Below are 12,867 nucleotides of genomic sequence, written 5' to 3'. Positions count from 1 at the left end.
TCAGTCAATCAACAAACATTTATGGAGCACTTATTATGTGCAAGGTCCTGAGGATACAACATGCAGGGAAGACCCAGCAAAGACCACAGTGCAAAGTACAAACCATGATGGGAGGAGTCTGGCTGACCTTGGGCCTTTACTTTTACTCTGCTAGAAGGAGTCTGGCTGACCTTGGACCTTTACTTTTACTCTGCTAAGAATAGGGGAGAGGGAAGGTATTCTGTGCCTGCATATCCCCTTCCTCCCTTAAGAGGTTTGTGGCTTAATCATATACACTGATGACACAGAAATTCAGATGGAGCTGCAGACTTGGAATCAGAGTAAGCCTTGAGCCTGCTCCACTCTCTAGGGAAGGTGTTCTCAGCTCAGGGGCTATGAACAGATTTCAGTGTGGATATTATATTGGAAGGGAAAAATATTACATCTTTATTTCAGTTTAATTGGCTTCCTGTGTAATTCTGCACATTATATTTCATGGATTTCTGTTGGGGGTGTAAGCTCAGTTTTCACGTGGACAGTCTCGGGCAGGTAAAAGTGAGGACTTCTAAACCTCAGAGTTCTCACCAGGCCCCCCAGGGAACAGCTGGGGATTGAGGCGTGAAACACGGGCTATCTTGTGTATTTCCACCTCTTCTCAGTGGGAAACTTGCTGGGGAGAGCATCCCACCCTTGAGATTGGTCCATGGTCTGAGCACACTTGTTGTTGATTAGCTAGGGGCTGAGAGCAGGCACGGTATTCACGTGCAAACTATGTGGCGGGAGAGCTTAAGTAGGGACAGGAAAGCCTGAAGGCCTCTTCTGGATGGAGTCCCCTCCGGGGGCTCTTCTCGCTGAGGGGCCCTTGGAGGGAAGAGGGCCCCCCCCTCTTCCGCTCCCATCCTCTTGCTGTACGATCCTTGCCCCTTGGGAGGAGGAGGATTCCTCTCTCCTGAGGAAGAATTCACCCTGCATATGTAACTAAGACCCTGAATAAAGCCTAACCCTTGTTCGACTCTGGAAAGTCTCTTCTCTCAACACGTTATCCGGCTGATCTCTGAAGACCTGGATGACAGGTAAGAAAGGCTCGGGTAGTCCATCGGCCTCTAGGCCGAACAGATTTCAAAAGATTATTCTGAGAAGGATCTATAAACTTCGCCAGCTTGCCCAAGGGCTCCAGGTCACAAAAAAGGTCAAGGTCCCCTGGTCCAGGAGGATGTCTGGGAGTTACATTAAACACTTACCTACCTAAGCAGACCTAAGGCAGGACCCAAAAACACAGAAGGAAACACTGTGCTACCTCATCTGGGTGAAAAAATGTGTTTCACTCCTTGCCTAAGATCAGAGGTTGAAATACTGAGGTGCTGTATTTGGCTACAGTGCCCATAGACACATGTGGGCTTCAATTCCCTTCCTGACTGTCTTAAGACTACCAGGTCTTCAAATCATAGTGACAGACATGGCTAGTATCCTTAGGCTAGAGTCACAGAGCAGGATCATAAAGATAAGTAAATATTTGGCAACTACCTGATTCCAAAGGCAGAAAAGGGCTCAAGAAGGTGGTTTGGGAGGCTAGATTTTTTTGACCTAATAAACCATTTAACTTACTCAGTAATGATGTTGTTGGGGTCAAGGTCTTTTCCAGTCCCTTGGTTGACAACTTTCATGGAAAGGGAGAGCTTAACCTTGTCATCTTTCAACTGCAAGAAGCAAAAGCAGAGTCACCAGAAGAGTTCAACCACAGCCAAGAGATTTCCCAGTGATGGCTATGGCCTGAAAACTGCTTGGCAGAGAACAGTCACCTAAACAATGAGCACCAAAAGCATCTGCTGAGTGTCTATCATGTGGGGGGAAGTGCTGCCATGGTTGGGGAGGGCCAATGTACAAAGAGGCACAAGAAACCACCTCTGCCTCCCAAGAACCTACCTTCTAGTTGAGGAGACCAGACACATAAGATAACAGTGGGCACCCTATATTAAGAGTCAAATGAATGGTAAGGAGAGTAAAGGCTGCAAGAGCTTGGGGGAGAGAGCCATTAGTGCAAGCTGGGGGCCTGAACTAGGCCTTGCAGGCAGGGTAGGACTTAGACATGTGGAGAGAAAGAAGAGGGCATGCAAGAACGGAAGGGTGACATGAGCAATTGAATAAAGGTGGGATTACCTAAGGCATGTTCAGAAACAAGAACCTCGATAAAGAGACAGGGTCCTGAAGGGAAAGAGGGGAGAAGAAGGCTGGAAAGTAGGCAGGGAATCAGACACATGTTCTCAGACATGGTCAATGTCTTTCTTTTGCTTGACTATACATATTTGTTACAAGGGAGGTTTTCTATTGTAGGGAGGTGAGTTAGCAGCTAGTGATAGAAATGGAAGAAAAGTAGCAATAAAACATTTTTTAAATGTCTAGAAGAAAATAAGGAGCCCAGATGGGGACACGGTCATTTTGTCACTACCTCCACTAAATAAAAAGACATACACATATGTATTTTAAAAACTACATGGAATAAAAAGTTACAATTCCCTGTCCTTGGTGTCTTCAAATGTTTGCTGACAGCTGTTTACAGTAAAAATAAATTAGTTTTTAAGAAAAAGAAAGTAGAATCAGAGGTCTAGAACTGCAAGGGACCCCAGAAGTCAACTAGACCAACCTCCTCATTTTATAGGTAACGAAACTGAGATTCAGGGAGGCTGAGTGATTTGCCTAAGGTTATGACACAGGTGGTAAGCATCAGAGGGAGGATTTGAGCCCAGGTCCTCAGACTCAAGCCAGGGCTCTTTCCATCTTCCACTATGCCTCTCAAGGAAAGAGCAAGTGTTTAGATATTCTTCTGTAGATAACTAGGAGAGTCTTTTCTATCACTACCAAAAATTCTAGTCACCAAGAGCTGGATGGCATCCAGTCAGGCCCATTGGGTGATGCTATGATAACCACAGTGGATTGGGAATCAAAAAATTTGAATTTGAATCTGGACTCTGCTGATCCTTCACCAACCTCTCTGGGCCTGAGTTTATCATCTGCAAAATGAGGGGGCTGGAAGACGGTCCGCTAAGGTCCTTTCCAGTTCTAAATCTAGGATCCTAGGATCTTGAGTGATGTCAACTTAGCTCCAGGTGACTAAATTTATTGTCTGTACTCTACAAGGGGCACTCTGATCCCACTGCCTTGTGATCAGATTGTTCCTTTGTGTGTATGTCTGGTCTCTTTAAGTAGTATATAAGCCTGTCTTAAACTCCCTGGGTAACTAGCCCTTCCATGGACTTTGATAAATATTTGACTACTGACATATCATCCAAACTTAGAGTCAGCTGTGAAATGGGCTGGCCTGGTAATGCTCAGATCTATGGCACAAGTTGGGGGTGGGCTGGGGGGGACTGGGATGGCAGCAAATACTCATTTATTTACTTCCTCGGGGAAGGACAGACTAGTAATGGGTTGTGTTTGCTGTTTTTTTGAGCTAATGCAATTCACTATTTATGTGCAAAACTTTGAGAGTCTTGCCTGGATAAAGGAGAAATGGATCAAAGAACTTTCTAAGATTCCTTCAAACACAGAGTCAGTGAACCTCCAAGGTAAGTAAATGCACCCCAATCCTTCTGGTGTGGGAATGGAATCAGCTTTGATGCCACAGTGGCATAGCTCAAAAGCAAAACTACCCACTCTGGAAAGATGACTGGTCTACCAGCTTCAGCTGACAATCAAGTCATCATTCTTCCTACGCCTTTACATTCCTGCTTACTTGTAGACAAGGCACAGAATTTTACCTCCCGGCCGATAAGCTTCACCCACACTTTGTCACCGACATCCACTATCTCAGAGGGCTTGTCCACTCGACAGGATGACATGTGGGTTCGATGGACCAGGCCTTGAAAGAGAAAAGGGAAACATTTAATGCAGGCCTGGTACATGATCTCTAGTCAATGGGAAAAGCACAAGGAAAACCAATGTGATCTTATACCACACCGGCATCTAATCATTTGCTTGTCCATGACCACAGAGGAATCCTAAGAAAAGTATCAGCCCCCAAAGCCAAACACAGAAGAGAAAGGAATAAAAAAAAAATATTACATGGAACAGAATTCGTAAAAAATTTTAAGTTGATATGCTTTTATATCATCAACATTTCCCAATATATCCTTCTTTTCTTTCTTTCCCAGAAAGTCGCCCTTTATAACAAAGAATTAAACAATTCCAACAGTTCAACAAAATTAACACACATATTGATCAAGTCTGATGCAGAGTTCTATACCTAATGTCTCCTACCTTTGAAAAGAAGTAGAGGAAGGCATCTTCTTCTATCTTTTCGAATGAGTTTGCTCATTGTAATTTCATATCATTCAGTTTGGATGATTTGGCTTTAGTTCTTTTTTAAAATTTCCTTGTAGTTGATTTGAATATTTCTACTACTCAGAATAGCTTAGTTATTCAGTTTCTTTTCAAATTTAGTTTTTGGTTACATTTTAAGTCCCGACCTGTCCTGTTCTTCCCATTCACACTGTTGTTATAATTTTGTACATTTTGTCCTTGATTCTGCTTGTTTCACTTTGTATCAGTTCACCTACGTCTTTCCATGCCTTCATTGCTTCTTACAGCATAATATTCCACTATAGTCCTGCCCTACCATCTTTCTAACTAGTCCCCAGTCAATGGGCATCTACTTTGTTTCCAGCAGAGAAAAATTCTTAAGAGGCTACTCTGTTTAAGCTTCTGACACTGTATCTTGTTTACACGTCTGAGGAACAGGCTTAGACCACTCATGGGTGTAATAGACCCGTATTGGTACAAGGTGTCCTACCTGAGTGCCTTTTAAAATGCATTCAGACAACCTGGAAAAATTCTTGCAGTTTTTCAATCCAGACACAAAAGAATCTGCTACACGACATAAAGGATCTCCTGACTGTGCAAAACCCAGTTAAGGTTAGTTTCCTTTACAACTTCATCAGCAAAGGAGCAGATGAGGATGAGTCTAAACTGTTAAATCATGGTTCCAGTCAGAAAGCTCCAAATGAGAGTCCACCCTTATCTACTGTCCTTTTTTCAGTGGTGTCTGATTCTTCATGACCCCATTTAGGGTTTTCTTGGCAAAGATCTTGGAGTGGTTTGCCATTTCCTTCTCCAGCTCATTTTACAGATGAGAAAATTGAGGTAAACAGGGTTAAGTGACTTGCCCAGGGTCACATGGCTAGAAGTCTCTGAGGCCAGATCTGAACTTAGCCAGATGAATCTTCCTGACTCTAGGCCCAGCACTCTGTGCACTATGGCGCCACCTAGCCGTCCACTTTCATCTTTAGGGCTCAATTTCCTCTTCCAACCTTCCAGACAAGGTACCACTAAGTGCATATTAAATATAGTCTTACTGGAGCTCTCCCACTGGAGAAAGATGACTACCTTTACCTGAGTGGTTCTAACTCAACATCCATTGAGGTAGAAGCTCCCTGAAGTGTGGAGTTCTACCTCTTTGAGGTCTGGCACCCCCAGAGTGACAGTGAAGGGTCACATACCCAATAAAGAGAAGTAAGTCTATGGGATAGAAACAATGCTGGGACAGATGACTTGGTTTGGGCTTTGCCAAAGAGTGATTTCTAAGTCCAGCCCTGTGAATATGGCACTTAGTTTCTATGTCTATAAAGGGGGAGGATCATAAGGTACAAAGTGAGGAAGTCATTACTCAGAGTGACAAAATAAATTGCTGGCAGACCCAAGGATTAGGACTCACTGAGTTTCTCAGTTATTTGCTCATCTCCTGGAGTCCAGCTGTTCTGTCCCGCAGAGATTCACCCCCAGGCAGCCAGATTTGGACAAATGACAAAGGCACCTTGCTGCAAATCTGTGTTGTAAATTAACTCACTGGAAACTAGCTCTTCTCCAACATATTCCCCCTCCCCGAGTTGAACCCAAAAGTATCAGGACCAGCTCCTCCTAAGATTCTCCTACATATCAATGCAAGGCAGGCAGGATGGGGTGGCAGTGGCAGGTGAATTACGCATTGTAATTTCATATCATTCAATTTTGATGATTTTGCTTGAGTTTTTTTAATTTCATTTTATTTTTTTGTTACATTTTAAGTTCTAAACCATCTTCAAATTTAGTTTGCCTTCAAATTTAAGAAGCCTTTGGCCTAGCCAGTTTTACCTCATTCTATTTTATTGTAAAAAAAAAAAAACCCAGCAACGACTGAGAAACTTCATTCTTACTCACTGGCTGCCTATCCTAGGAAAGCTGCTAGGGCATGGGCTTGCACCAGAGCTGACATGTTCTGCTTAGAAGGCCGTGGGTTCAGGGCTGAGCATTATCATTCCATCAATTAAAAGGAAAGAACAAAGCTTGTAAGAGAAGAGTCTGGTGGAACCATCACAGCCACATTCACTGTGCTCCAGGGCTTGTGCTGCAGAACCTGAGTCTTCTGACCAAGAGGCCTCATGGCAAAGCACCAAGTCAAATGGATAGCAAGCCTGAGTTTTAACTCCAGTTCAGCCCCGACTTATATCTGTAGAGTACTCTGCTGTTTCCAAAGTGCTTTCCTGCCTATCATCTCATTGATTCACATAGTCCTGAGAAGTAAGAAGGAAGAGACAATGTGGCCTTGTGTTAAAGAGCACCACAGAGGGAGGGGGGCGTCCTTGAGTTCTCATCATGGCTTTGCCACCAGCTTGAGGGGTGAATGACTCGTCCTGCTTCAACCATCTTGGGTTGATTTTCTTGCAGGCTCATAATAATAGTTCACATTTTATAGCCCTTTAAAAAGTGACTTACTCACAAGTCACAGTGACAAAAGTAGTACAAGTAATATCACTCCTACTTCACAAGAAATCAAGTAGTCAGCAAGAATTGAATCGGGGATTATGATGTACTTTGTACTGTGCTAAATGTAGAGAAGTTAAGAGGGGGTAAGATGATTGAGTAAGATGAGGCAGGTCAGCCTCACTCACTAGTACAGTAAAGATGGAGGAAGAACACCAGAGCAAGTAATGGAAACACTAAAGAGAAAAGACTGTGAAGGAAACAGCCAGAGGCCTGCTGGCACTGGACAGACAGTCCAGCCAAGATTTTCTGGAGACCTAGGCAGGGGAAGGGAAGAGCTGCTGCTGGACTGCTCTGGCCCAGAACCTGTGTTCACAAAGAAAGCTGGAGTAAAAAACTGCAAAGCTGTTGCTTGTCCTTCATTTAGAAGAAGACCAGTAACATCACAGGATGTAAGTGAGGCAGAGCTAGTTCACTGTCTCTTCCAGAGTCACTGAAGTCTAGCGACAGGACAGAAGTCAAGACGACTGGCGATGGCTCTGGAGGCAATAGATGACCTTGGTGCCTTGGATGTCTGACCACACTCTAAATGCACCACGGCCTACTTCAGCTGCCTTCATGGTTGTTGGAACAAACTGTTTTCATGTGCTCATTCTGCTGGTGGGGAGGAGGGGAGTCTTCAAATGCTTGGGGTGGACACCCTCTAGCTCATTAATGGGTTTTAGACCAATGGGTTACCCTCAAGCTGATATATATGACCTGCAGATCATATGGCCACTGTGAACACTATGGCTTTTTGGAGTCACAGGTGAGAATTGAGTGCCAGGTAGACACCAAAGGTGAAATGAACAGTCCTGAAAAGGACTCAGCAAATCCTGACACCAGAGGTGCTAGCCCTCCATGAACACTCCACACATCCTTGTAGGACAGGGAGGAAGGACCAGGGGCAAGAATGCAGTTCTGTAACTGACCCATGTAGCTTTCAGTGCATTGACGGGGACTATCTCCTCAAGTTGTGATGACAACTTCAAGGACAAGCCTACAGCAAAGTCACGTAGACTCCTCACTAGCACTGGGAGGCTGCATGGTCAGCCTGGAAGGCAGTCGTCAGACTAAACCCTCGAAGAGCCTTCTTACAAGCCTGATGGATTGGTGAGCTGCCCCTGAGATCCTTGAAGAACACAGCACTCAATATCCAGATGAAACAGCAGCAGGACTCCAGACAGAACGGTGTAGAGCCAAATACGGCTCCACCATTGCCTCCAGAAGAGCACAGAACCCAGACCTTAAACAAAGTTTCAATTTAGGAAGGAAAGCTGGAAAAAAGACTAAGCAAAAGAAGACACTGATGACAAAGACATATTACGGATCCAAGGATGCCCAAGACACAAACTCAGAAGAAAAGAATAATTCTACAACATCTATAAGAAAGTTACAAACAAAAACACAAGGTGGCTGTAAGGAATTCCTGGAAGAAAGGAAGCAAGAAATTAAAATGATCATGGAAAGGAAAAAGTTTAAGAGGACAGAATGGGAGGAAGTACACAATGAAATGATAACAATGAGCGTGAAGGGGACATACATGCATAAAACAGAAGAGGATAGCAAAACGAAGAAAATCGAATCCAAAAATATGGGGTCAACAAGGAACACATTTAAAACATAAAGATTCACAAAGAGCTAAAAATAAGAAACTTGAACAAACTCTATCAAGCCTCAGGTGTCCTCAAGAAAGAAGGGCTACAATCACAAATTCAGACAAAGACAGAGTAAAACAGATAATTAACAAGGATAAACAAGGAAATTATATTATAATTATATTACGCTTTTTAAAAGGCATCACAGACAATGAAATAATATAAATGCTGCATGTATATTTATATGTGTGTGTATGTATGTATGTGTACACCCACACAGATACACACACATCTATGGCAAAGCATTTAAGTACTTAAAGAAATAGCCGATTGAGTTTTAGGGACAAATAGACAATTCTGTGATAGTTGGGGAACACTACCTTTTTCAAACCTATACAAATCTAACAAAAATATTAAGAAAGGAGCTAAAGACTTGAGTTGAATTTTAGGAAACTAGATATAATAGGGGTCTGGGGAAGAGAATAAAGTATGCATATTTCTCAGCAGTGTAAGGTACTTTTACAAAAACTGACTGTGTACAGGACATAACAACCTCACAACAAATGCAGAAAAGCAGAAATATTAGACAGATCTTTTACTGATTGCAACACAATATAAATTATACTCAATAACAGGCCTCTGAGGAAAGCATTAAAAGTTAATTGAGGGACTAAATAACTTAATCCTAAAGAACTGGTGGGTAAAAGAACAAATTTTAGAAAGAAGAGTTAATTTCATTAAAAAATAATTGACAATATTGAGCTAAAATACCAAAATTTTGTAGATGCAGCTAAAGCAGTCCTGGAGAAAAAATGTCTGTCTCTAAACACTTTGATCAACAAAAGAAAGAACAGTTTAATGAATTATGTATGAAATTTTTTTAAAAAGCAAACAAAATGAGAAGTTAAGTGATTTACCCACAGTCCAAGAACTAGTAAGTGGCAATATTAGGACTCGAACCCAAGACCTTGGACTCCGGCTCTGGCATTCTTTTCACTATAATCACAATGCCCTGTGTCTGAATTCCTTCATATTTTAAACAAAGATAATACCTGCTCTTCCAATCTCTCAGAGTTGCCGTGAGAAACAAATGGGTGAGGTAGGTGCAATGCCTGAAAAAGGCAGGGCGTTACTGTTATTCTCCATGATTCTGTCCAAGCCAACCCTGTCTGGGATGCCCTCTTTTGTTCGTGAAGCCTCTTGGCATCTGTTGCTCCAAAGCTCAGCTTACTCTCCCTCCTACACAAGGCCTTTCCCGATCATTCATCTCCTTGACCAATGACTTTGTGTTTATTTTGAGTACACTCACATGTACACGTTGTTCTCCCAACACAGTGTAAGCTTTATAAGAGTAAGAACAGCCCAACTTTTGTGATTGCAGGGCCAGTGCCTAGCACATAGTAGGCATGTAATAAGTGCTGGTTGATTATGATTTATTTCCAAATGTGAGACAACAATCTCCAATCCACGTTCCAAAGGTAAGATGACTCAATATTCCAGCTGCTACTCCAACAGGCAGCCCGTCCTCCTGAGATAGCTACAATAATTCACTTTTATTTAAGACTTGTCACTGGATGTTCTAAGATATCCAACCATGAAAACCAGAAGCCTCTGTGATGCCTGTCAGCTGTCAGAAAATTCATAACTCACAGCTAGAATAGAATAGGATAAAAGATGATGGGGTGAATTTCTCATTTCACAAACATACCTTGCTTTTTACAGCCTGGAATTTTGATAAAGGCTCCATATTCTGTCACTGTAACAACCTGAAAAGAAAAAAAAACGTCCAAAATTAAACTCATTATCTTTCCCAATCCTTCCTCATTTCTGAACTTCCCTATTACTGCTGTCCCAGGCACCCAGGCATACCATACAGGTGCCACCCTTAAAGTCCTCACACTCTCCTAAGCTGCTGCCAAGTCCTCTCCCCTCTGACACTGTTGTCCCTCTAGTGCAGGTCCTTCTCACCCAAGCCTTAAGTGTACACAAAATATTTACTGAATAAATGCAAGGGGCTTTTTGTAGAAGTTTGAAGGAAACAACAGAGTCAGTCTTTGAGGTAGAGGAGTGGAAGGAAAACATTCTAGGAATGTAGGCCGGCAAAGACAAAGGTATGGAGGTGGGAAATGGAGTGTCCTGTGAGGAACAGAAATAAGGCCAGAGGAAAATGCCATAGCACAGAGATGCCATGTGGTGTGCCCAAGGTCACAAAACATGGCCAACGACCTATCTTTTGGCTTTAGTCTTACCAAGCGACTTCTCGGTTCTCAAGCTATTTGGTCTTTGGGCGGTGTCCGGAGCCTGCCAACAGCACAGCTGCTGGGAATCAGGAATTAGCCACACAAAATTCTTTAAGGACAATTGACCTTAGTGGGCGAGAACAGGCCTAAAACTGAATATTTTACTGTTGACTTTTCTTCTGCTCCTTCTTCTGTTCCCTTCATTCCAATTAAAACAGCTTCTCCCAGAAGTCTTTTCTGTCATTGCTGACATCTCCAGCACCATTCACCCAGTTAAAGCATATGCTTCCAGGGTTAAAAGGCTATTTCAGAAGTCACCCAGCCCAGGCCCTGCCTAAATATGAATGCCACTTACAATGTCCTCAATGATCATCTAAGCTACCTCTGAAGGCATTCTGTGACAAGGAACACTTTACCTCCCCAGGCAGCCTGTTCCAATTTGGAACAGCTCAAGGGGTTGGAAGGTTTTCCTCACTTATGCCTGAGTCCTCCCCTCTGGAGCCAAATGGATCATGTCTTTGGTATAGCAGCCCTTTAGATTATTTGCAAACAGGTACCCTATCTCCCAAGTTCCTCCTAAGCTAAAGATTTCCCCTTCCTCCAACTGACAGAATGATTTCTAGGCCCTTCAACATCCTAAAGGGTCCCCCTTAGATGCCCTCCACCTTGACACCCAGAAATGTGTGTAGGATTCCAGATGAGATCTACCTGGGTCCAGAGGCCCTGATCCCTCATTCCAGACCATGCATCCATGAATACAGCCTCAGGCCGCATCTGTATTTTTGGCAACTGTCCAGATCCCTCTAGGGACCTTCACCAAGTGTGAAGCCCATTGCAATACCTAAACCTGTGTGTCACATGACACATACCTTACGCTTGTACAGATGAATTTTTTTAAAACCCAGGTGTAGGACTTCACATCTTACCAGAATGGCACAGAAGTGGAGTACTGGAAAGTGTATAACCAAGAGAAACCTCAGTACAAATCCTGGCTCTGGTATTTACTGCCATGTGAACATGGAAAATCATTTAGCCCGAGTCTCAGTTTCCTCACTCTACTGAACTCCTGACCTGTATTGTTATTTTAACCATAGCTTATCTCTCCTATATAACACACCCCAGGTCCCCAAGGCAGGGACTTGGGGTTCCCCACAGCACTTGGCATGGGACTGAGCACAAAATAGGCATTTCGTGAAAAAGGGCAGATTGACTATTCCTAGGCAGCCTCTTTCTTGCTGCTATAGCATCCTCAGTTCAAATCTCTTGACTTTGAGTCACACTCTTCAGAAAGCCTTCCTCCTTTGGAGGGGGGAAGCAATCTGACACTTCCCAGACCTGCCCTCCTCCACATATTTCATGTATGAATAGTGCAAATCAAAACAGAGAAAGCTGCCTACTAGCAGTGGCTTCACTGGAAGGCTGTTTCCCCAAAACTGGGATCTAATATCCCTCATTTAGGGCAGAACCTGACATGCAAGTCTCACAGAGGTGAGTGTCCCTGCCTCATCTGTTCACTGAGACTCCATGGATCCAAGGTCATCACTTGGGGCTCCAATACCAGGAAAGCTTGGATGTGTGAGGCTGGCAAGGCAGCCAGAGTCAGAATGTACTGGTGTCTAAAGCGCTGGAATGGTTTGTTTCTTATGAACCTTTTTATATCAACTTCCTTTTTACTGTTGGCCAGGGTCCTGGTATGTCTCCTGTGAAATGTTTTAATTCTAATCTCAGCAACCATCTAAGTCCTAAAGACAACTGTCTTCCTTCACCTCTGGCTTAAAGATCATGGGATCACAGATCAAGACCTGGAATGGACCTTAGAGGCCACTGTGTCCAGCTCACTCTCTTCATTTTACAGAGGAGGAAACTGAGGCACAGAGAGCTGAAGGGACTTGACTAGGGTCACAGAACTACTAAGCGTGTGTAGCAGGCTTTGAATTCAGGGCTTCCTCCTTCCAAGTCTAGCATTCTAGCTACACATAATGCAGAAAGGGGTGCCCACAAAGAGACATGGCAGGAAATCAGCTTCTCCAGGAAAACAGAATTTCCAAGGGCAGAATTTTAGGTACACCTCTCCTCTGAAGATAGTGTAGAGGTCAGGCAGGTCATCCAGAGTCTCACATCTTCCTGGATTCATCCTAAATGCTCTGTGGACTTCTGAATCCCCCTTGTAAGCAATCAAGTCTCCTGGTTTCCTGGAACAAGGACAGAAAACAATTAGAGATATTTAACTTAATAATAGACAAATGAGCTGATGCTAACATAACAAGCTGGTCTCGATG

The 12,867-nt window shown here is 43.4% G+C and overlaps 1 protein-coding gene across 12 annotated transcripts in view; it reads right to left on the bottom strand.

The window, feature by feature from the left end:
- ZCCHC17 (zinc finger CCHC-type containing 17) overlaps positions 1 to 12,867 on the bottom strand; it is a 52,379-nt gene that overhangs the window by 24,470 nt on the left and 15,042 nt on the right. For 7 of the 12 annotated variants that reach the window (XM_072609671.1, XM_072609666.1, XM_072609670.1 and 4 more), the window contains 4 exons: positions 12,657 to 12,780; positions 10,057 to 10,114; positions 3,735 to 3,835; positions 1,585 to 1,676 (listed from right to left, as the gene is read on the bottom strand). In XM_072609671.1, coding sequence (XP_072465772.1) covers positions 1,585 to 1,676; positions 3,735 to 3,835; positions 10,057 to 10,114; positions 12,657 to 12,722 — 317 coding nt within the window. In that variant the 5' untranslated portion in view covers positions 12,723 to 12,780. Of the gene's footprint in view, positions 1 to 1,584; positions 1,677 to 3,734; positions 3,836 to 10,056; positions 10,115 to 12,587; positions 12,781 to 12,867 lie in introns of all 12 variants that reach the window. The other 5 variants (XM_072609674.1, XM_072609669.1, XM_072609675.1 and 2 more) reach the window with 1 other exon arrangement.

The sequence above is a fragment of the Notamacropus eugenii genome, chromosome 5 (genome assembly GCF_028372415.1).
Source record: "Notamacropus eugenii isolate mMacEug1 chromosome 5, mMacEug1.pri_v2, whole genome shotgun sequence".
Classification (NCBI taxonomy): Eukaryota; Metazoa; Chordata; class Mammalia; order Diprotodontia; family Macropodidae; genus Notamacropus; species Notamacropus eugenii.
This window is presented reverse-complemented; position numbering and strand designations above follow the sequence as displayed.